General features: G+C 53.0%; 1 protein-coding gene and 1 long non-coding RNA gene across 2 annotated transcripts in view; one reads left to right on the top strand and one right to left on the bottom strand.

Annotated features, from left to right (window-relative positions):
- Positions 1-11,336: 11,336 nt before the first annotated feature.
- Cdc34 (cell division cycle 34) lies at positions 11,337-19,317 on the bottom strand. Its single transcript, XM_004632645.2, has 5 exons — positions 18,794-19,317; positions 16,014-16,100; positions 15,778-15,875; positions 15,508-15,642; positions 11,337-11,911 (listed from the first exon to the last, which is right to left on the bottom strand). Exons 1-5 carry the CDS (start codon positions 18,968-18,970, stop codon positions 11,701-11,703), a joined length of 708 nt encoding a protein of 235 aa, XP_004632702.1. The 5' UTR covers positions 18,971-19,317; the 3' UTR covers positions 11,337-11,700.
- LOC111817156 overlaps positions 18,514-23,450 on the top strand; it is a 12,450-nt gene continuing 7,513 nt past the window's right edge. The window contains exon 1 of the long non-coding RNA XR_002821411.1: positions 18,514-18,614. This is a non-coding gene — a long non-coding RNA (uncharacterized LOC111817156). The remainder of the gene's footprint in view (positions 18,615-23,450) is intronic.

Below are 23,450 nucleotides of genomic sequence, written 5' to 3'. Positions count from 1 at the left end.
TGTGTGTGTGTGTGTGTGTGTGTGTGTGTGTATGTGGCCAGCTCAGCCCACCAGGGGGCGGGGCTGGCTGGCATGTGGTGCTGGGGGATTGAACCATGGTCCCTGTGCTTTGCTAAGTTTGTTCTAAGTAGGTGCTTTAGACCACTGAGCCATCTCACCAGCCCCCAATTATTATTACTTTTTAATTTTTATTTTTTTATTTTGAGATGGGGTCTCACTATGTCATTAAGTCATCCAGGCTAAACTTTTTTTTTTTTTTTCCTGTCTTTTTGAGACAAGATCTGTCTATGTAGTTCCAGCTGGCCTTGAGCTCACTTTGTAGCCCAGGCTGGTCATGAACTCGAACGGATCTGCCTGTCTCATCCCCTGAATGCTGGGATTACAGGCATGCGCCACCACACCCAGCTTTGGACTTGAACTTTGGATCATCCTCAACCTTCTAGAGGCAGGCCTGCCCCTTAGCTCAGTTCTTGTTTTTTTTGTGTGTGTGTCCTTTATTATTTTATTCCCCTTGCAAGAACCCCAAATGGCTGCTAGCAACACAATCCTCAATTTCCATCTAAGCACATTTTCCAGTACAGCCTGGAACTGCCAGCTTCTCTTTTCTAGGACAGGGTTTCGCTATGCAGTTCAGGCTGGCCTTGGGCTCACTTTGCAGCCCAGGCTGGTCTCAGACTTGCAGTAATTCTCCTGCCTCAGCCTCCCGAGGGCTGGGATTACAGACGTGCATCTCCATGCCTGACGAAGCTGCCAGGTTCTCTTGCACTTAGCTCAGTTCTTGAAGTGGCTGCTTCAACAAAGCAGTCAGGCTCCGGTTGCTGTGGTTCAGTCCCCACAACTCAAGCCAGCCAAACCTGCCCTGAAGGCATTCGGAGCAAAAACAAACAAACAAACAAACAAACAAAAACCTTCTACAGTGCTGGGATGACAGGCGTGTGCCACCACACCTGGCTCACAGCCTGGCGTCTCTTCACACACACAAGTGCGTGATCTTTTCAATGAGCTGCAGAGAGCCCAAACCGTAAAAACAAAGCAAAATAAATAGGAAAAGTGAGTCAATCCCACCCTTTCCTGGCCTTCCTGGCCACCACTGCAGTGCTGCCATAGGTGTGGGCAGGTCAGGAAGCCTGCACATGGGGAGGGCAGATTGGGGACATTGAGGGGACCCTCTGCTGACTTCTCCTGCTGAGTCTGAGGGTCTCTGGATATTTCAAGGTTTAACTGCCAGATTTGATATCTTTGACACAGGGAGGCAACAGCAGGATTCTCTCCAACTATTTCTTTTGAAAACTCCTCTGCCTACGAGAAATAAAGATAACCTCATCATCACCCAGTGTTCTGGGTTCTCGCCTGGGAACATGTTGTCCTGTCTGTCTCTGTCTCTGTCTCTGCCTCTCTCCTTCTTGTCTTTCTCCCACACTGACTCGCTGGCAAGTCATGACCATCATGATCCTAACCCTCCAGCCTGTGTTCCCTCAGAAGTCACAGACCCAGCATTGTGGTGGCACACACCTGTCACCCCAACACTAGTGAGGCTGAGGCAGGAGGATCACTGGACATTCAAGGCCAGCCTGGGCTCCATAGTGAGGAAGGAAGCAACCAAAACAAAATAAAAAGGGAGGGTCCAGGAGATAGCTCAGCGGTCTAAGCACCTGCCTGGCAAGCACAAGGACCCAGGCTCTAGCTCCAGTATCCCACTGGAGAGGCTGAGATAGGAGGATCACTATGAGTCCGAGCTGTGTATCAAGACCCTGTACCAAATAAATAAGGAAATAAAGGAATCTAAACAGGCAAGGAGATAACTGATGATGGAGATAGAGACAAGGATGACTTGGCTACCAGCCCAGTGACACCTGGGTCCCTTAGGTACTGATAGAGGCTAGAAAAACCGTGGAGCCCCTGGGACCCACTGCCCTGCACAAACTTGGGTCTTGTACCATGGACTCAGAGCTAGAGGTAAAGATATGTGGCTTGGGGTCATCAGACCACGGTTGGCAGTGGCCACCATAGGCCACTCCTGCATGGCACCCAGCTCCAAGGTGAGCCTTGCCCAGAGGAGACCCTCAGAGACTCTTCTTGCATACTATTTGGAAACACTGAGGGGTCCCAGGACCTGTGGCTATAGGACCTCAAAGGATATAGGGAAATATTTCATCTCCTAACCTGCTAGATGTCTGATATGCCTCATTCGTGTTTCCAAAAACTGAGTAATAAATTCTAAAGAACAATGGAGGCTGAGTAGGAAACTCGAGGGCCAGCCAAATAGCTCAGGGGATTAAAGCACCTACAAACAGGAACAGGGGCGGGGGGGGGGGGGGGGGGGGGGGGGGGGGGGGGGGGGGGGGGGGGGGGGGGGGGGGGGGGGGGGGGGGGGGGGGGTTCATCTCGGGCCTGCTGTGCAGGCCCTGCCCCTAGGGTGCGCTGAGATAGCAATTGAGACTGGTGGTGCGTGCCTGTAATCCCAGCTCTTGGGAGGCTGTAAACAGGTGGATCACTACGAGTCTGATCTAGTAGTGAGGCCATGAACACCCTGTAGATCCTTCCCTAAAATATAAAATAAATAAATAAAGCGTAAAAAATTCAAGCCGTGTGTGGTGGCGCATGTCTGTCATCCCAGCACTCCTGAGGCTGAGGCAGGAGAAAATATCTCACCATGTCATGAAGTCATCAAGGCTGGACTTGATATTTTTTTATTTTTATATGTTTGTCTTTTTGACAATGCAGTTCAAGGTGGCCTTGAGCTCACTTTGTAGCCTAAGGTGGTCTCGCTGGCACAACAATCCTCCTGCCTCAGCCTGCTGAGTGCCAGGATGACAGGTGTGCACTGCCACGCCCAGTTGGACTTGTATGTTGTTGCAAGTTTGAGACCAGCCTGGGCTACAAAGTGAGTACAAGTCCAGTCTAAAGTGCACTGTGAGATGCTGTCTCAAAATAGACACCCCCCAAAAAAAAAAGGTAGGTAATAAACAGAAAAAAAGAAGTAGGAAATTTTACTGAGGGAGATACAGCTCCTGAGAGACAGGAGGGGGCTTGAAGGGGCTGCCAGGAAGCCCACTCCTCAAAGGAAGTTTTGGTTTGTACCAGGAACTGAACTAAGGACCTTGCTCTACGTACGCAGGCACTGGATGCCATTGAGCTATCTCCTGGCCCCCTCAAAGGAAGTTTTATAGAGCAAAATCAATAGGTGGGTATAATGTGGGTCAAAACTAGGATCCACCACTAAGATTATGAGTATGAGATGGCTCCGTGGAATAAGCGCTTTCCTGGCAAGCGCAAGAGCCTGAGTTCAATCCCAGGTCCACTAAAAAAAAAAATATATATATATATATATATATATATATATATATATATTATGAGTACAGTCATTTAGGTAATATTGCTCCAATGGGGAAGCCAGTCATGTAGCAAGTGTACACGGAAGGAACCAGGACCTCCTTGGGAAGAGATGGGTCAGGAGGTCCTGGGTGACTAACCGATGCCTAGCTAAGCTTTCTGGGACCAGGTGATACCAATTGCACTGTGCTGCTTCTCTGTCGGGGAGGCACGCAGGCCTGGCTGTTCTCTTTATCTTGAGGCCTGGCCTTTGACAGATGCGCCTCCAGCCAGAGCCGAATGTGTTCTCGTTCTGTGCGCCATCTCCCTCAGGGCCCAGCCCTGTCTGGCTGCCTGTACTTCCACCTAACTTAGCTGCTTGTAAGACTGTGTGGGACAGGCCAGCATTTAGGGACTTTCCTGTCCCCAAGGAACTGCTGCAGCCTGACCCTACAACTAGTGTGCTCTCTTTCCTCTCTCCTTTTCTCCCCTCCCCCCTCCCTTCTCTTCCTTCTCCTCCTCCTTCTTCCTCTCTCTCTCTCTGTCTCTCTGAGACAGTGTCTCCCTATGTAGCCCAGACTGTCCTTGAACTCACAGCATCCTTCTGCTTCAGCCTTCTGAAGGAGGCTGGTGGACATGCACTGAGCCTGGTTATGTGGCCCCTTTAAGCACCTGCTCACTGGGGTTGGGCAGGGACATGCCTGGGGCCAGAGATAAGCCTTACCCTGTCCAGTCCCATATACACAGCCTGGGCCCCACTGATCCACAGCCAGCTGGAGCTGCCCCAGAGCCTGCTGGGAGGAGGAGCTGGGAGAACGTCCAGCTGCCTCTAAGGACCTGGCCCAAGCCCCAGCTGAGCGGCTGCTCTCTCCTCTACCTCTCTGGCTGCCAACCAGCCTTAGGGAACAATCATGAAGACCAGCCAGTGTCAGATGGTCCTTGAGAGCCTGGCCAAGCCTAAGATTCAGGGAAACAGCAGAAAAGGCTACAGGTGAGGAGGCAGCCCACACGTCTGTGGAGGAAGAACAGAAAAAGAGCTGGGCACTCAGGAGGCTGAGGCAGGAGGATCACCAGCCTGGGCTACATAGCGAGACCCCATCTCCAAAAAACATTTATTATTATTTTTTAAATTTTTATTTATGTGTGTGTGTGTGTGTGTGTGTGTGTGTGTGTGTGTGGCCAGCTTAGCCCACCAGGGGGCGGGGCTGGCTGGCATGTGGTGCTGGGGGATTGAACCATGGTCCCTGTGCTTTGCTGAGCTTGTTCTAAGTAGGTGCTTTAGACCACTGAGCCATCTCACCTGCCCCATCCAAAAAACATTTAAATTAAATAAAAAGGGCTTGGGACGTGGCTCAGTGCAAAGACCCTAGGTTCAATCTAAAGTATGAAAAACAACGTACACACCCAAGGTAAAAGCACCTGCACCAGCAGAGGCAGGGTCCCAGCAGAGGCCAAGCTGTTCTCTCCTGGGGACCAGGACTAGAGAGATGCAGGCAACAGACGAAATCTCTTCCAGCCTCAGGACAGTCAGGCCCTGCAGCCCTAGTCTCCTGTAAGAAAGTAACTGGAGCCAGGTAACAGGAGGGCAATTTGTAAGTAACACTGCAGATGGGACCCAAGATCTTTGTACTGAACTCCACCCCTAGCCCTTTTGTTTTGTTTCGATTTATTTTGAGGCAGGACCTCACCTCACTAAGTTCCTAAATTACCCAGGTTGAGCTCAAACTTGGGATCCTTCTGCCTCAGCCTCCTTCCTCAGTGCTGGGATTATAGGTGTGCAACAACCTGTCCAGCTGCCTCCTGTTTTTGTTTCTGCTTTTTCCATCCCCTTCCCTGTCCACATAGAGCCAGCTCCCTAGGTATGGTGGCATGTGCTGTCCATCCCAGCACTTGGGAGGCTGATGCAGGAGGATTGCCTGGAGTTTAAGGCCAGACTGAATTACACAGCAAGATCTTGTCTCAAACATAAAAAGTCCAGCTTTGTTTACTCAGGCCTTTGAAAGAGTTGTTCTCACTTCTGGACTCCTGTGGCCATACTTCAAGGGTAAATGTGAGCCCGGATACTGCAGGAGACAGGAAGGACAGGGGGAGCCTTAGAGGGACAGTGGCCCTGCATGGGCTTAAGTCTCTGGGAGGAGGCATGGAATGAAACAGAAAGTCAATTACAGGGAAATTGCCATGAATTTGAGGTCAGCCTGGGCCACAGGATGAGTTCAAGGCCTGGCTCAACTACATAGCAAAACCTTGATTCAAAAAAAAACAAAAAACAAAAAACAAAGCCAATTAAGATCTCAAACTAGGGCTGGAGATGACTCAGTGGTCTAAAGCACCTACTTAGAACAAGCTTAGCAAAGCACAGGAACTGCGGTTCAATCCCCAGCACCACATGCCAGCCAGCCCCGCCCCCTGGTGGGATGAGCTGGCCACACACACACACACACACACACACACACACACATTAAAAAAAAAAAAGATCTCAAACTACACTGTTATAAACTCATTTTGAGGGGGTCAGGGACATGTAGTAAGGATGGAACCCAGCATCTCAAACACACTAGGCACGCGCCACTGAGCTGCACACACCCCAGCACTTAAAATATATATATTTGAAGACACAATCTCACTAAATTGCCCAGGCTGGCCTTCAGCCTTTGATTCTCCTGCCTCAGCCTCCCATGCAGCTGGCAGGGCAGGTGTGCACCACTCTGTCCATCCCAGACAATTTTATAACCCAAGAGGCTTTAGTGTAACAAGCCGGTGTTTACCCAAGCCAAGGCCCTCCTTGACCTCCTGTACCTTGTCCCAGCACCCCTAGAGGACAGGGCCCTTTACTGTAGCTCAGGGTAACATGGAAACAGCAACTGCCTTGCCCTTCATGAAGCCTCATATTTTTCATGGACTCTGTTCTCTTGTGCACCTGTTTTATGTCACTTTAATCCATAGCTCAGTTAAACATCAGAGGAGGGTACAAGGAGTATGTTTTCCTCCCTTACAGCCATAAAAGGGGTGAGGCTGTGACACCACAGCGTGGATGGATTGGAAGACGCCGTGCTCAGTGAGAGACACCAGAGGCAGAAGACACATGGTGTGGGCTCCACTGACAGGAAATGCCCAGGACAGGCGATTCCAGAGACAAGACACAGGGTGCTGGGGCTGGGAGGGGGCAGGTGATGGCTCACAGGGACAGGCGGGACTTTCTTTGCAGTGATGGAAAGCTCTGGAATTAGAGTTAAAAAGCTGCGCAGCATTGTGCTGAAACCACTGGAGCACAGCCTTGAGCTCTGGACATGTGGGTGTCAGCAATCTCAAATGTGGAGTTGGAGGCTGGGAGTGGCACCTACCCTCACCTCTGCCTAGGCTCCCAGAGCTGGCTGGTGCCGCCCTCTGCTGGCACCTGTCTCTCTGGTTCAAAGCCATCTTTCGTGGAGGAGTTTGGAGAAACCACCTGAGCTTCAGAGGTGGGGCGAGGCTCACAGGGTTTTTTTTTATTTTTTGGCGGAACCGGGGATTGAACTCAGGCCCTTGCGCTTGCCAGGGAAGCGCTTATTCCACTGAGCCATCACCCAGGCCCCCTTTTCTTTATTTTTGAGACACGGTCTCGCTGTGTGGCCCAGGCTAGCCCTGAAGTCACACTGATCCTCCTGCCTCAGCCTCTTGAGGACTGAGAGGACAGGTGTGAGCCCCCACATCATCCCTCAGGTTCTTGTGTTTGGATGCTGGGGATGGAAGCCCAGGCTTGCACATACAAGACACTCACCACTGAGCTGTACCTGTAGGCTGATTTTTCGTCACAACTTTCGTCCCCTGTGACACCCCTATCCCTGCTCCTCATGCTACATGGGTGGGCAGATCGATAGATGGCTACTTGCTGATGGCTGGGCAGAATCTACACATCCCATCTGTGCTGGGTTGTGTCTAACATTCCTTCAAAGCCGCCTGCACTCACAGGTGTTTTGGGAGGTGGTTAGATTAAGGGCACATGACTACTGATTATTCCACTGATTGGTTTAGCAAATCGTGGGTATAGATAACTGGGAAGGCCCATCCTGGGTGTGGGTGATACCATCCAAGAGGTGGGGAGCCTGATGGCATATAAAGGGACAGAAAGGAGCTGCTCTGCTACTTTGCTGCTGGCTGCCTTCTGCCTGCCTTGCTTTGCCATGAACTGTTTTTCCCGTGATGCCCCTCTGTTGCGCCACCCTGCCTCTGAGCCAGCTGTGCACGACAACCTCTGCAAACTGTGAGCTGAAATAAACCTTTCCTCCTTTAACTCTGAGGGTTGGTGTTTTATCCTGGCAGTAAGAAAAGTACCTAAGGTACCATCACATTAAACCCCCATCAGAGGAGGTCCATTCCTCTTCAGCTCCACACCCAGCACTCAGCAATGGCAAGCAAGCGGGTGCAAAAGTTCTGATTCTGGTAGCTTTTCAGTTAACATCCAAATTCAACCAAGATGAAAAAGAAATCTCATTATATTGAAGTGACCTCACCTCCACAGTGGCTGCATGGGGTGTCTTCCCTCCAGCCCCACCACAAGTTCTCAGTGGCTCCAGAAATGGGACCAGCACCTCCGAGTTCCAAACTTTCATCCTCTCCAAAACATCCCTTGTGCTGTGGTGGCGCACACCTGTAATCCCAGCACTTGGGAGGCTGAGGAGGGAGAATCGCTGCAAGTTCGAGACCAGCCTGGTTGCAAAGGGGGCTGTTCAAGGCCAGCCTGAAGTGCATAGTGAAACCCTGTCTCAAAAAGACAAAACAAAAAAAAAAAAAAACAAACGGTGTGCCCCTAGACAAACCTCCTGCACTCTGCTTTTAAATAGTTTTTAAGGGGCCGGGGAGATGGCTCAGTAGAATAAGTGCTTCTCTGGCAAGCGCAAGAGCCTGAGTTCAATCCCCAGTTCCGCCAAAAACAAAATAGTTTTTAATTTTTGCTGTTATTGACTTAGGGCCGATGTAGGCTGGGCTGACAGTGAACTCCCAGTGATCCTCCTGCTTCAGCCTCCCAAGTGCTGGAACGAGACTTTCAAAATAGCCTATTTTGGGCCAGGGAGATGGCTCAGTAGAATAAGCGCTTCCCTGGTAAGCACAAAGGCCTGAGTTCAATACCCGGTTCCACACACACACACAAAGCCTATTTTCTGACTATGTACTCTACACAGATGGCACAACATTTAAAAACTTATCAGCAGAAAGCGAACTTCCCTCTCAGCCTCCCACCTCATTTTCTTGAGCCTCCTACATTCACAGCAAGCACAAACACGTTTCTTCCTTCTCCTTTTTGGCAGTACTAGGGATTGAAGCTGGGGCTTTGCAGGGAGCTACCTCCCAGCTCTTTTTTACTTTTGAGATAGTGTCTAAATCACACAGGCTGGGGTTGAATTTGAGATCCCCCTGCCTCAGCCTCCCAGTTACCGTGCACCTCACACACACCCAGCTATAGGGGCATTTTTTATTTTCCTTTTTAAGGAAAATTTTACAGATTGTTAGAAAAGAAATTCTTTTTGGGCATGGTGGTACACGCTTGTAATCCTGTAATCCCAGCACTCTGGAAGCTGAGGCCAGAGGATGGTTGCAAGTTAAAGACCAGCCTGGGCTATAAGGTGACCTCAAGGCCAGCCTGAGCTGCATACTCTGTCTCAAAGAGACCAAAATCAAACCAATCAATCAATCAATCAATCAATCTTCAGCCTTTCTCCTAAATTTGTTTTTATGGGGACTGACATTCTCAGCCCCACCCTGCATAGAGGGGCAGTTCTCTTCCCGAGGTTTCCTCACTCACAGCCTTTACAGGGTCTCCAGGGGGGTTGTGGCCCAGTAGTGAGCACTTGCCCGATAAGCACGAGTCCCTGGTCCTATCTTGAGGTCAGAGCACACCACACGGTCAGACCCCAAAAGTTAACAAGTATTCCAGTTAAGTTAGTGTGTAAACTCCTGTCTTATGTTTGTATGGTCAATGTGATGTTTCCTTTGTTCTTTTTTTTTCTCCCCCCTTTTATCTTTTTGAGACAGGGTCTCCTGTGTAGTTCAGGCTGGCCTTGAGTTCACTTTGTAGCCCAGGCTGGCCTCAAACTCACAATGATCCTCCTGCCTCAGCCTCAGGAGTGCTGAGATTACAGGCATGCGCCACATCACATCCAGCTTGCTTTGTTTTTCATGAAGACAGGGTTGATACATAACCCAGGCTGGCCTCGAATTTATGGCAACTGTCCTGCCTCAGCCTCTCAAATGCTGAGGACAATGCACCAAGCCTAGCTTTGTACTTTCCTTTCCCCCCCGCCTGTATTTTAGGGAGTCTACAGGGTATTCAGGGTCTCAATACTAGATCAGGACTGAGATTATCCTGTTTACAGCCTCCCAAGTGCTGGGATTACAGGCATGAGCCTCACACCCACCCACTCTCATTCATGGTCTCGGTGTGCCCTGGGACCCCTGCAGGCACTTTAATCTGCTGAGCTATGTGGCTGCCCCTTGTGCTTTCCTTCCCTCTCCCTCTGTCCCTCCCCTTTTTCAGAGGAGACAACCTACAGCGCGTTAACTATACCCATAGCTCTGTTTTGAGAAAGGATCCAAGTTATCCACGCTGGCCTTGAACTTGTGATCCTCTTGCCTCAACCTTCCTAAGTAGCTCAGCCCCCAGCTGGGGCTACAGGTGTGTACCAGCATCCCTCTGGTGTATGCAGGGGGTGGAATCCGGGGCCTGTGAACACTTGGAAGCCATTCTAGCATTGAAGTATATCCCAGAAGGCCTCTTGATTTTTTTCCTTGCTTTTTCTTTTGGTATCTGTGATTACACCAGAGCCTTAGCTGGGTGTGGCTGTGTACACCTGTAATCCCAGCACTTGGGAGGCTGATGCAGGAGGGATTGTTGTGAGCTGGAAACCCTGCTGGTCTTGAGCTTACTTTGTAAGCTCAAGACCAGCCCAGGGGTTGGGGACATGGCTCAGTAGAACAAGTGCTTCCTTGGCAAGTGCAAGGGTCTGAGTTCAGTCCCTGGTTCTGCCAAAAACAAAACAAACAAATAAATAAAAAGGACCTGGGGGCTGGGGAGATGGCTCAGTGGAATAATTGCTTCCCTGGCAAGCACAAGGGCCTGAGTTCAATTCCCGGTTCCGCAAAATATATAAATAAAAAAAATAAAATAAAAAAGACCAGCGTGAACTGCAGAGTGATCCTGTCTCAAAACACAAAACACTAAAGAAACAAAAAAACAGAGCCTTTGCACTGAGCGGCATCCCCAGCAAATCCCCCGCCACCCGGCTCGGGACAGCTCTCATGGAGTGTCTGTGTTGCCTTGGCTGGGCTTGGCCTTACGATCCTCCAGCCTCAGCCTCCCAGGGCACTGCGATTGCGCGGGGAGCAACCATACCCAGATTTTCCTTACTATGATAAAAAGATGGACAAAATTTACACTTTCTTTGCAGGTAAAGCTCAAAGGTGTTGAGCCTGGTCATATGGCTGTGAGCCATCATCCCCACTTGTCCCTGGAGCCTCCCCACCTTTCTAACGGAAGCTATGCCCCTACAGAGAGGGGCCACAAATCACTGGCCACACACCCTAAGTCTGCGGCTCCCGGCCATGAGCTGCAGGTCCTGATCGCTGTGCCACCTAGGCCTTGCCAGCCATCTCCACTTGGCTCATTTGTCCTTTTGTGACTGGCTCAGAGTACAGGGCCACACAGCCAAGGGGAGGAGGTAAGCTGGGTTGTGGCCTGGGTGGCACCATGCTGCCAGGCCTCTGGTTCAAGGGAAATTGCCAGGCTTGGTGGTGCTGTCTCCAATTCTGGCACTCTGGGATATTAGGGCAGAAGGGGATTCCAAGACCCAGCCCCACCAGGGCAGCACAGTGAGACCTGATCCAAAGTAAAAAGGGGCAGGGATGCGGCTCAGAGCACAGGTCCTGCGTTTGCAGTGCCACAGGACAACTCCCCTTCCCCCAACCACTAACATCTAACAGGCCCCAGGCCTGGCTGCTGCAGTCCTTGGTAGCAAGCAGCCCCTGGCCCCTGTGTGCTCCCAGAAAGCATCTGCCTCCTAAGGAATTTTATTTAGATTCAAACAAACCAAAGCAGAGGAGAGGAGCCACAGTCATTGGCCACGCATCGCTGGATGCTGAGTCTGTGGCTGCAAGCTGCTGGGCGGCAGGTTCTGACCTGAGTCACCTGGGCCTTCCCAGCCCGCCCACCGTCCGGCTTCAAGGGCCCTGCTGGGCTGCACCAGTCCCTGAAGCCCAGGCCTCGGGTAGCCACTGTCCACAGAAGCAGAGGCAAACCTAGAACAGTGCTACCCACCCGGAGAGGGACTACGCAAGCTCCATGAGGTAGTCCGTGGGCTGAGCCCACCAGGCCGGTCATGAGGTAAAATCTGAGAGTTTATTTTGCAGGGCGCAGTGTCAGGACCCTTCGTTGTCAGAGCTGTCCTCGTCCCCCAGGCAACTGCCAGCTTCCTCATCTGCCTCGCCATCCTCATAGTAGTCGTCGTAGAAGAGGTCCGTACCCTCATCGGGCGCTGGCGCCTTGCTCTTTACGCAGTACTCGGCCAGCGTGGTGGGCACCTTCACCCCGTCACGTTCCGCATCCACCTTGGTCCCCAGGACCTGCTTCCTGAGGAGACAGGGTAGGTGAAGGCACTGCTAGGGTGCAGCCCTAGGCCTGTGCATAGTATAGTACCCAGGAGCCTCAGAGAGATGTTGCAGCGAAGGTGACCACACCAGACCCCTCAATAGTTACACAGGCCACTCAGGAACCCTGCTCAGGCAGCAGCCCTGCTTTTGGGAGCAGGAAGGAGCCCGGCAGCAGACACTGGACTTGTATGGGTGGGTCGGGCAGGGGAGGTGACAGATCTTGGTGCCCAGAATGGGGACACCACCAAGCGAGGTCCTGATCTAGTGCCACCTGGCCTAGGAGAGGAAACAAGATGGAGGGCGGGCTACTGTGATGCCCAGTTGGGTCCCCTCTGTCCTGTGCAGGAAAGGCTATGGGGGATGGACACACTGAGTCCTTCCCATAGTGACAACAATAGGCATCCTGGGATGGGGCAAGGGGTGGGCTGAGCCCAGCCTGGCAGCATCTGTGACAGACACCGTGTCCCACAGGCTCTATGAAGGGTACTTTCAACCATGGAGTCTGCTCCTGTGCCCCTGACCAGGCCACAGCTCTGGCTCTGTGGCCATGTGGAACCCTGCTGGGACATGTGCTATTTTGAGGCTGAAACCCGCACTTTCAGATGCAGACACAAGCAGAGAGCAGCCACTGCAGCCCAATGTGGGCACAGAGGAGCAGTCCACAGGGAGCGCTGGGGATAAAAATAGGCCAGTTTTGATTTCTGCTCTGGGATGGGAGGGGCATGGACGGAACCAGAGAAAACGGGCCTGGGTTGTGCCAGGGGCTGGTGGGGCCCACAGCCACCAAGGGTGTCCCCCTGGGTAGGCAAGTGTGAAGTGGCCAGGAGGACAGCCAGGACAGCGAGTGCTACACAGCATCCACCACAGCCCTCTTCTGCCTGCCCAGGACAGCTGGCCAGGACACCTGGTGCCACTGGCTCTGGTGACAGCCAGCAGGCAGCACTGCCCACTGACACACATACATGGGTACATGTCGCAAACACATGCAGATCCCACATGTCCACATCCATGACTAGAAATTTAAAAATCCCTTTCTGCAGAAGCACCACAGAACTAGTGACAGATAGCTGGGTAGGTGGGTGGTATATGCCTGTTCTCCCAGCACTTGGGAGGATGAGACAGAATTGACACAAGTTCAAGGTCAATCTGGGCTACACAGCAAGAGCTGGTCTCAAAAAAACCAGCTTCCCCTCAAAAAACACAACAGGGCTGGGATGGCAATTGTGGCACAAGCACCTCCCTGGTATGGCCCAGAGTTGGGTCCCCAGTACGAAAAAACCAAAAACAAAACTACCACCACAAAAACAACAAAAAGAATTACAAATAGGGATGGGCAAGACCTGCATGATTGCAGGGCTCATGTGACTCTATGCAGAGAAGAGCAGCGGAGACTGACGGTCACCCAGGGGTCTCTGCCTGCCCCACGTGCATACTTGTGTGCACATCTGGACTGTGGTCTGCGCTGTTGGGGAGGCTGAGACAGGAGGCTGAGTTGGAGGCCAGGCTGGCCACCTTGCAAGACAAATGCTGCAGGTGCAGCCAAGTGGTAGAACACCTTCCTAGTGCGTGGGAGGCCTTGGGTCCTGTGCCTAACACCTCAAACAAAATAAAACCATAACCTAACTGCAGAGTGGGGATGGAGGGCAGCAGCTCAGCTAGAAAAGCACAGGGTGGACCTTGGGGGAGGGAAATGGGATGCCTGGTGGTACCACTGGAGCATAGGACATGGTCAGACTGCTGCCAACGCTGTTTACTTCACGCAGTACCACAGCAGCCACCTAATGTGGTGGCCTGTACAGCACCAATCTGTTATGGATAAAACCATATACGTGAAGCCATTTATTTGTACTTGCAGCGCTGGAGATGAGGTGGAGGCACTGAACAACACTTCCAACATCCCTTGAATAAAATCTTTAAAATTCTGGAAAAGCTGGGCATGCTCATGCATGTCTGCATTCCCAGTGTAAGAGGCTGAGGCAGGAAGATCACAAATCTGAGTTGCTCCAGGGAAACTAGTGAGAGACTGTGTTTTAATATAAAGAATGCAGTTTTGGGGCTGGGGAGTTCTGTGGAATGCACTTCCCTGGCAAGCGCAGGGCCTGAGTTCAATCTCTGGTTCCGACAAAAAAAAAAAAAAAAAGAAGAAGCACCGTTATCCCATGTCCTGATGGCCTCATCTGTGTCCCACCAGTTAGGGGCCACCAGCCAGGGCTCCTGCAAAGGAGCAGGCACATTGCCTGCCTCTGCTGGCTGCTGCCTGGCCATGTGCTGAGCGGGGTCTGGCCTGGGTGGGGACAGGCACAGTGCTGCCTCTCCTCAGCCATGAGGAGCTGCGAGCTGCTGCCAGCATGGGAAACAATGCAGGCACTGTGTGCAATTTTGGGTCAGCGCTGGTGTGGACGTGCCTGGCTGGCTCCTCCTGGGAAGAACAGCTGGGGTGTGAGGTGTTATTTCTGATTAAAAAGAGAAAAGTGAAGAATAAAGTGAAAAGAAACCTGGAAAAAAACCTGCTGAACAGCTAAGTCCACCAGATGATGTGTGTGTGTGTGTCTCTTGGTGCTGAGCACTGGCCTAGGATGCTGGGTGGTGCTGGGTTCTACGACCAGCAACAAAAGGTACAGAACAAAACTACTACCCCCAAAAGAGACAAGATAAGGAGCTAGAGCACCCCACTGAAGTGACGATGGGCAGAGCCAAGGATACCTCCTGCCTCCTCCCCTGACTTATTTCCCACCTTGGAACACCACCTGCTATCCCTGTGGGGGATGGCGACAGGCCAGGGTCAGATGAGGAGCTGGGCTCTGCAAGGCCTGCACAGCAAGTGGCTTCTCCAGCAGGAGTCCCCACAGGGAGGGCTACAGGGCTCTCTCCTCTGGAAAGTTCTACTTTCAAAACCACAAACGTGGCCAGGTGTGGTGGCGCACGCCTGTAATCCTGACACTCAGGAGGCTGAGGCAGGAGGATCCACACAATTCTGGCCTACAAAGTGAGTTCAAGGTCAGCCTGAACTACACAATAAGACCCTGGTTAAAAAAAAAAAAACAACCCTGCCAAAAAATCAAAAAACCACAACCAGGCAACAAACTGAAAAGAGTGCTTAATGTGTGACCTCAGATACATGTGAAATAGAAGCTGACCTGAGTGCACTGGCCCTGTATAACAAAGGCCACCATCCTGAGGACAGTGGCCCAGATGTGCAGGGGCTCAGTCATGATGTAACACACATGAAGCAACGACCCTGGTGGCCTCCTAGGTGTGTGTGTGGACACGTGTGCTCTGCATGTGAGTACACGTACCTCATGGTGCACACTGCAGTCTCACATTGCTGGATCCATCATGACCAGCACAAAGCCACATTCCCTCTCTCCCTAGTTTTCTTTCTTGTTTCTGTGTTTTCTCAAGATAGAGCCTGGCTATGTAGTCCAGGCTGGCCTCGAACTGAACCAAGTATCTTCCCTAAGCCTCCTAAGTGCTGGAATTACAGGCATCTGCCACCATGCCCAAGGGGCCCTAGTTTCTAAGGAAGAGAAGGAGAGAGGTGAGGTAGGCCTGGGCCTTGCTGACCCTGATACTCACCGGATGATGTCTGTGTACTCGCGATCTTTGCCCTTGCTCTCCTTCCACTTCCTATACATCACTGAGGCATCCACGTTGGCCGGCGAGAAGGTGTTGGGCTCGTTCAGCAGGGAGATCACACTCAGGAGGATGGTCCTGGGGGAATGGTGGTTTAGGGGAGGGGACACCAGGAACATAAGAGCCTCCACCCCAGAGTGCGAGGAATCTCAAACTTGGAAGTGGTGGGGGATACTGCGAGGGGCCGGGCCAGGGATGGTTGAGCACCCTCACCTGACATTTTGCGTGGGGTTCCACCGCTCTGATGGCAGCTCCCCACTCTGGGGGTCATCGACTGGGGGGTGCAGGATGGAGATGCACACATCCCCTGTCTGTGAGGAGAGAGCAGTAGAGGTCAGCCAGTTCCCGGCACCCGCCAAGCACAGGCTGCAAGAGGTGGTGTGTGCATGTGCATGTGTATGTGACTCTCCTCACCGGGAGGTGTATGTGTGTCTGCGTCTGTGTCTCACCTCATAGATGTTTGGGTGCCACATCTTGGTCAGGAAGCGGAAGGCCGGTGGGGAGTACGGGTAGTCGATGGGGAACTTGAGCCGTGCCTGAGGGACAGAAAGCAGGGCACTCAGAGAAGCCAGACCCCTTAGGACTCACTTTGCAGACTAGTGTTCAAGGCCTACCAGCACTGGTACCCAAGGGATGTGTCCCCAAAGAGATAGGGACTTTCCATTCATCACCCACATCGAGATGCTTTGGCCTTTTCAGAGGCACGTTGGCTGATAAAAGTTCGGCCACTCAAGAACATGGGTGCTGGCTGCCTGGATGGCCCTGACCCTGGGTGGTTCAGACTTGGGTCCTCTTCAGCAGGTGCCACCAGCTGGCAGAGGCTCCAGGCTACCTTTGGAGCCCTCTGGTACATACAGAGCCTGGTGTTCTGGCTGAAGGAGGGCTGGCATGGACTCGTCCACCTGGCTGCAGGGGAGCTGAGTCGGCAGGCCCCTGAGGGAGACGTGTTCCATGTCATTGCCTCTCTCCTGCCCATAAGGCCAAGGGTGGCCACAAGGGAGGATCTGAGGCACCTCCCCAAGTCAGAGCTGAGCTTGAGGCCAAGAGTGTGACTCTTTCTACTGCCCTGAAGGCCTCAGCAGGTAAACAAGGAACCCCTGCTGTTTCCTTGGGGATCCCCAGCTACTGGGCCAGGGTCCTGGAAATGTTTTAAGTTCTAAGAGATGGAGAGTAGCCTTTGCAATCTCCAGTCTTTAAAAAAATCCCTAAAAAGTTCCACTCTTGGTATCCTCTGGGTTTCAGTGTGAAGTTGCCTTTGGCTGGACGACCTGGACTTGGGGTCTGAGCACTGGCCCAGGTTCCTCAAGACTTCAAGGCTGCCCAGATCCAGTGTTGGTTTCTAAGCCTTTGTCCTCAAGAGCCACCTCAAGGCAGGTAAAACTGGCCTCAAATGCGCCCAGAGCCAGGGTCTCCACTCAAGAGCCTTTAAAGCTGCTGGTGTAACTGAGTGAACTGAAGCTCGGGGAAGGAAAGCACCCAGCCCGGAGGTCCAGAGCAAGAGAAGCATGGGAAGGGCCCGTGCTGTGTCTGGAAAGGCTGCACACTTGCCTGCCTCAAGGAAGCAGCTAGGAAGCATAGTGGGCCTGGGCACCTCATAATTTTTCCATTTCCACATACTCTTTGCAAGACCCAGCCACCCACAATGGAGACAGGAGGGTCCTGGTAGGTGGCCGAGCCACCCTGGATTCCACACTGGCTCCTGAAGACACAACCATGGCAGATGGGTACCTATGTGGCTGAGTCCCTGCCAACCTGCTCTGGAAGGAGGGCTAAGGCCCTAATGCTAGGCTCTGTCATGATCCTTTGCAGGCAGGGGCCTCTTTCTTCCTAAAACACAGTGGCATGAGGGCCCTGGCCTCAGGGTGGAACTTGGTCTCATCTGCTCTGAGCCCAACACAAACTGCTCCCCCAAACAGACAAAAGGAGCTAGAAATGATGCCTACACCATTTGGTGACTTCCAAGGTTCCCACACCCAGACTGTTTTCAGTCCTGAGGTGAAGATGTCTACAACGTCTCTATCCCACCCTATTCTGTAACTTAGAATTGCAGCTCAAGAATCTCTCCCCAGGCCAGGCAAGCTGTTCTATGTAATACCAGCACTGAGGCTGAGACAGTAGGATCATCACTAGTCAGAGGCTAGCCTGGGCTACACAGTGAGCTCAAAGCCAGCGTGAATTACACAAGGAAACCCTATCTCAAATAACTAACTTACTAAATAAATAACCGAGTAAAAGAATAGTTCCCTAGCAGACAGTACTGCCACCCTTATGACCAGTGGGCAGATGTCATGCTGACACAGGCACCTGTGCAGACCGCCTCTGCAGCCAGTCCTGGCTTTGGCTTCTGCTCCTTCCCACCTGCTCCCCCCTCCTCACAGGCAGAGAGAACCTGCCTCCTCCCTCTGGCTCCAGAGCAGGGTCCCATGTCCCTGAAAGGAGTCCAAGGCCTCAGCTGGGCTCAGTTTGCAAAGTCAAGAAAACTGCCCTGATTTTTGCCCTTGTTCTTTGTCACACCACACAGAAACAACATAGCCAATCTGGGGGACAGAACCTTGGCTCCCTGGTTCCAACAACACAAGAGACTCGCTCAGCCTCAAACCATCGGAGAGGCAGAAGAAACAGCAAGATCTGGGTCCCAAGAAACCACCTGCTTGGGCTGGGGAGATAGCTCAGTAGAATAAGAGTAGAATAAGTGCTTGCCTGGCAAGCACAGGGTTCTGAGTTTAATCCCTGGTACGGGGGGTGGGGGGGAGCCACCTGCTTAGGGGAACTAGAGAGAAGCAGGCAGGAGGGACAGGAGACTCCCCTGCCTGCTGCCGGCAGCAAACAGGGCAGCAGCCTGGGGTGTTGCTGGGGGACCAGTGTGGGCGCGGTGGGCCCTGCCTCCACCCTCCCGAGGGCACAGGTTACATAAAGCCAGGGAGGGGCCCGCTCTGGGTAAGGATGGCCGCTTTCCAAGCAGGTCGGGCTGCCAAGCCCCATCCGGGCCCCTGCTGGAGCCGAACAGCGGCCGCGCTGGCCGTCCCCAGTGCCCTCTTCCCCGACGTGAGGTGAGTGAATGCCGGCACCCGCACAAACCAAGGGGTCTCGCCTGCCCTCTGGGTGATGAAGGGAATCTGGCCTGTTCTGGGGGCCCTCGGGAGCCTGAGGAGGCGGCTGGAGCGACTGACAGCGGCGGGAACGGGCAACGGGAAGAGCCGGGGACGCAGGGGAACCCGAGCCTACTCACCTTGAAGTAGCCGCCCTCGTAGTAGGTGTTGGGTGGCCCGAAGATGGCCACCTCCCAGTTGTACAGGTCGCCCTCGTCCACTAGAGCCACGCGGAAGCCTTCCACCGGCTCCTCCTGCAGCCCCTTGAGCTCCAGTAGCAGCGCCTTCTGGGAGCTGGGCACCAGCGGCCGAGCCATTGCGGCGGTAGCGGCGGCAGCGGCGGGGGCGGCGGAGGGGCCCGGGACCAAAGGCGCGCCGGGTCTCTGGGCCGCCGCGAGCTCGCGGGACGGACCGGCCCGCGCGCCGGCCGTGGGGGAGCCGCCGCCTTCCTCCTCTGCGCCGCTGCCGCCGCCACTCGAGAACCCGGAGGGCTCCACTCGCTCTGGCGTCGCCGCCCACCGGGCGCTAGCCTCAAGTCCTGCCGCGCACCCCTTCCCGAAAGCACCTGCGCGCCCCCGCTGGGGTCCAACTACGCCGGCGGGCTGCCACCGGACCCGACTGCGCCTGCGCGCCCGCCCGCGGGGCACGCCGGGAAGCCGAGTCTTGTTTTCACCCGCGCCACTGCGCAGGCGCTTCGCACTTCTGGTTCCAGCAGGGCGCAGCCGCCGCCGCCGCCGCCGCCGCCGCCGCCGCCGCCGCCGCCCCGCCCCGCCCCCCGCGCCCGGACGAGCTCCGCGGACGCGTGTTCGCGGGGACGCGGGCAGGACTGGGTTGTGCTGTCCGGCCTCGTCGCCGCGGCTTTGAGTGCCTTTTTTTGTGACGTCCACGGCAGAGGGTGGGGCCGTGGGAGGGGAGTTGGGCGGGTCTCGGGAGGGGCCACGGCTGAGGCTGAAGTCTCAATTAGGTTTCCCAACCCGGCAGGTGAAGACCCCTCTCGGCCGGTAGAGAGTGGGCGTCCCGGGCCGGGCTGGTGGCGCAGACCTGTAAAACCAGCACTAGGAGGCTGAGGCGAGAGGATCGCCGTGAGGTTGAGGCCACCCTGGGTTACGTAGTAAGTTCAAGCCAGCCTGGACTATCACGACCCTGTCTCAAAAAACCAAAAAAACCAGGCTAGGTATGATGGCACTTGTCTGTAATCCCAGCACTTGGGAGGCTAAGGTAGAAGAAGCAATGATTTCGAGGCCAGCCTGGGCTACACAGTGAGTTTGAGGCCAGCCTGAATTGCATTGTGAAACCTTGTCTCAACGAAATAAAATAAACCTCAAACCAGGCCTTACCTGGTCTCCATAGCTGAACCTCAGTTTCCTGTAGAATGGGATTGAGAATATCAGAGTCAGGGTGAGGGCACACAAAACTGGTCCACCTTCCCATGCAGCACTGCATCAGGCGGCATGGCATGGAAAATCCACACGACCCAGGACAGGGCCCAACCTGATCCCTACCCCATGATTGCCCGTGATTGTTGGTCCTTCTGAGGGTGCCCTAATTTCAGGTTCACCTTTGACTTTACCTAAGCCCTTCAGAGCAGATTGGAATGCAGCGCTGGTTTGCGGAGGCCCTGAAGTGGGGACAAGTTGGGCCGGTTAGACCTTAGCTGACCCCTGGTCTTGGGCTCACCAAATCCTGCCTGGCTGAGGCCTCCTGAGTCCCCACCTAGATGCCCACACACTTCCTGCCTGGACACTCGGTCATGGGTGCTGGGGTGGGGATGGCAGTTTAGACAAACCCTCCAGGAGGGTGGGCAGAGTGCCATTGGTTTGTTGTGGCTGTGGCTCTCTGGATGTGCCAGTGGCCACATCTACATGGGTCCTGGGCAGCTGACAGCTGCAAGGATGCCTGGGGCAAGGTGGAGGGTGACTCCTTCCCACAACTGCCCAGCCTTCCGGGTCCAGCCTCATGAGGTGTGAGGTGTCCCTGTGGGGGACAGGTGGGTGGAGCTAATGTGTGTTGCGGGAGGGAAACAATGCCCCAGGTGGGTCTAGAAGGCTCAGTCCAAGAAAGACCTCTGGACCTTCTGCCCCTCTGCCCCTTTGTGTGTTACCTGGGGCTTGACCCTGGCTCTTCTACCTGTGAAGGGGTCTGCCCAGCATCCTGGGGACTTGGAATAAACCATGGGTTGCCTGGATCAGTGTGGGTCTGCTGGTTAGGAACCTTCCAGAAGGTCCTGAGTGCTCTCTGGCCTTCTACTTGGGTGGCAATACTATGAATAGTGATTAGGGTTAGGGCTCCAAGTCTGCCTACCTGAGCCAAGGTTAGGGACCTTGTTTTCACAAGCCTGACACTCAGGACAGCTGAGCCTTCGGATGAGAGAGAAGATGTGAGAATCCTGTTTGTGCTCCTGGATCCAGCTACACTTGACCTCCCCTGTGAAAACTGGCCCATACGTTTCTTTTTTTTAAATACACCTCAAGGGCCAGGAAGATAGCCCAGTGACATAAGTGCCTGCCTGGCAAGCTCAAGTTCTCAATTTTAATTCCTTTTTTTTTTTTTTTTTTTTTTTTTTTTTTAAAAAAAGCCACTCAAGAGCCTTGAATTTGAGCCCAGGTCCCTGGAGCTGTCACTGGGGTGCTCATCTGGTCTTGGCCTGCTGGGAATCAGCAGAGCAGGGTACGCACAGACCTGTGGATGCCGTTCTCAGGTGTGTCCCTTAGTAGTCCTGTAGGGCCTTGTCGCCTGGTATGGGGACTGGAGTAGGGGTGAATGGGACCTGCCAGCTTGGGACAGGCAAGGGACCAGTGATCCCATCATGATCACCCCTGTGTGGGTCACGTGGCAGAGGGATGGGGGCAGACCGGACCTCACAGTGGGAAGCCATTTGTACCTGAAGCCCTTCCACCTTGGAGCCCAGTGCCTTAATTTGGTCTGCAGTGTTTTTTAGAGGTGGTTGGAATTTTTTTTTTTTTTTTTGCGGAACCGGGGATTGAACTCAGATCCTTGCGTTTGTCAGTCAAGCGCTTATCCTACTGAGCCATCTCCCTGGCCCCTTGGAATTTTTTAAGTTGACCAATTTTTTTCTTTCTTTACTGGAGCTTGAACCCAGGGCCTTTGCACTGAGCTACATGCCTAGCTCTTTTCATTTTATCCAGATAGGATCTAACTAGAGGTGTTTTTTTTTTTTTTTTTTTTTTAGATTTTGAGGTTTTGCTATGCAGCTCCGGCTGGACTTTGTCCTTGAGCCTTTGAGATCACTTTGTAGCCCAGGCTGGTCTGGAACTCACAATGATCCTTCTGCCTTAGCCTCCTGAGTGTTGGGATTACAGGTGTGTGCTGTCACACACAGCTTTAAGTTTTATTTATTTACTTTTTATTTATTTGATATAGGGTCTTGCTATGCATTTCAGACTTGTAGTGATCCTCCTGTCTCAGCCTCCCCTGCACTGGGATTACAGGCGTGTGCCATCATGCCCTGTTCTGGGGCTGACACAGCATGCAGTACCAGGGATCAAACTCCGGTCCTTGCACTTGCCAGTCAGGCCCTTAGACCGCTGAGCTGTCTTTCCAGCGCTCAAAGTTTTAATTTTGACAGAGCATCTCTCCACTAAATAGCCTAGGCTGGGCTTGAACTGCCAATCTTCCTGCTTTGGCCATTTAAGTGCTGGTATATGAAGCCTGCCCTGACCTGCCCAGCTAGACCTCAGGTTTTTAAAATACCTTGTGCTTAAACCTAGCTACAGTGGTGGCAGGGGTGGGGGTTGTGGGGGTGTGGTGGACCCATAAAAAGTCCCTGAATTTGAGTTTGGGTTCTGCTATGACCTTGAACATGGGTCTCACGTGAAACCAAGTTTCCATTTAACTCTAAGAAGTGTTAGCGTGCTAAGTGTGGTGGCACATGCTTATAGTCCCAGCACGGGAAGCTGAGGCAAGAGGTACATGAGTTTGAGGCCAACATGGGCTACATAGTGAGTTCAAGGTCAGCCTGAACTACAGCTTGAGACTGTGTCTCAATAAAAGGTGTTAGGTAAAATGAGTGAGGTAAAATGAGTTTAGTGTGGAGCTCCAAGGTGTTATGGAGACCCACACAGTAGTATTTCGCTGCTATGATGCCTTGTTAGGAAGATGATCTCAGGTGGCCCAGGCCAAGTGGAAGTAGAGACATGCCTGCGCGAGCCTGTAGCCTTGTCACCTCCTAGGGTGGAGGAGACTGTGCGATGGGCTCAAGTGGAGGATCCCGGGAGGGGACACAGGAAGAAGCTGGGGCATGTCCACTCAGCTTACTGAAGCCTATTTACAGGCCTTGTGGCGGGAAGCCTGCAGAAGCCAGCTCTGGGCCTCCCTGCCTGCTACTCTCGCACTGTGTTCCAGGCAGTCTCGCTTTTCTCCAACACTGGAGACTGAACCCAGGGCTGTCACACTGAGCTCCATTCCTAGCACTGTTTGAGTCTGGGTTTTGCCATGTAGCCCAGGCTGGCCTCAAACTCATTGCAATCCTGCCTCAACTGCCCAAGTGCTGAGATTACAGGTATATGCCACCATGTGTGGCTTTTTAAAATCTTTTTAATTTTCAATTTTTTTTTTGTGTGTGTGTGTGTGGCTTTTTTAAAAAAAATTTACTTTTTGTATTTTGAGAAAGGGTCTTGATGTGTAGTTCAGGCTGGCCTTGAACTCAGGGTCATCCTTCTGTTTCTGTCTCCAGAGTGCTAGAATTATAGGCATGTGGCAGCAGCCCTATTTTCTTTTTCTTTTTTTTTTTTTTTATATTTATTTATTTTTATTTATTACATTTATTTATTGTGTGTG

The sequence above is a fragment of the Octodon degus genome, unplaced genomic scaffold (genome assembly GCF_000260255.1).
Source record: "Octodon degus isolate 3935 unplaced genomic scaffold, OctDeg1.0 scaffold00050, whole genome shotgun sequence".
NCBI classification, from domain to species: domain Eukaryota; kingdom Metazoa; phylum Chordata; class Mammalia; order Rodentia; family Octodontidae; genus Octodon; species Octodon degus.
This window is presented reverse-complemented; position numbering and strand designations above follow the sequence as displayed.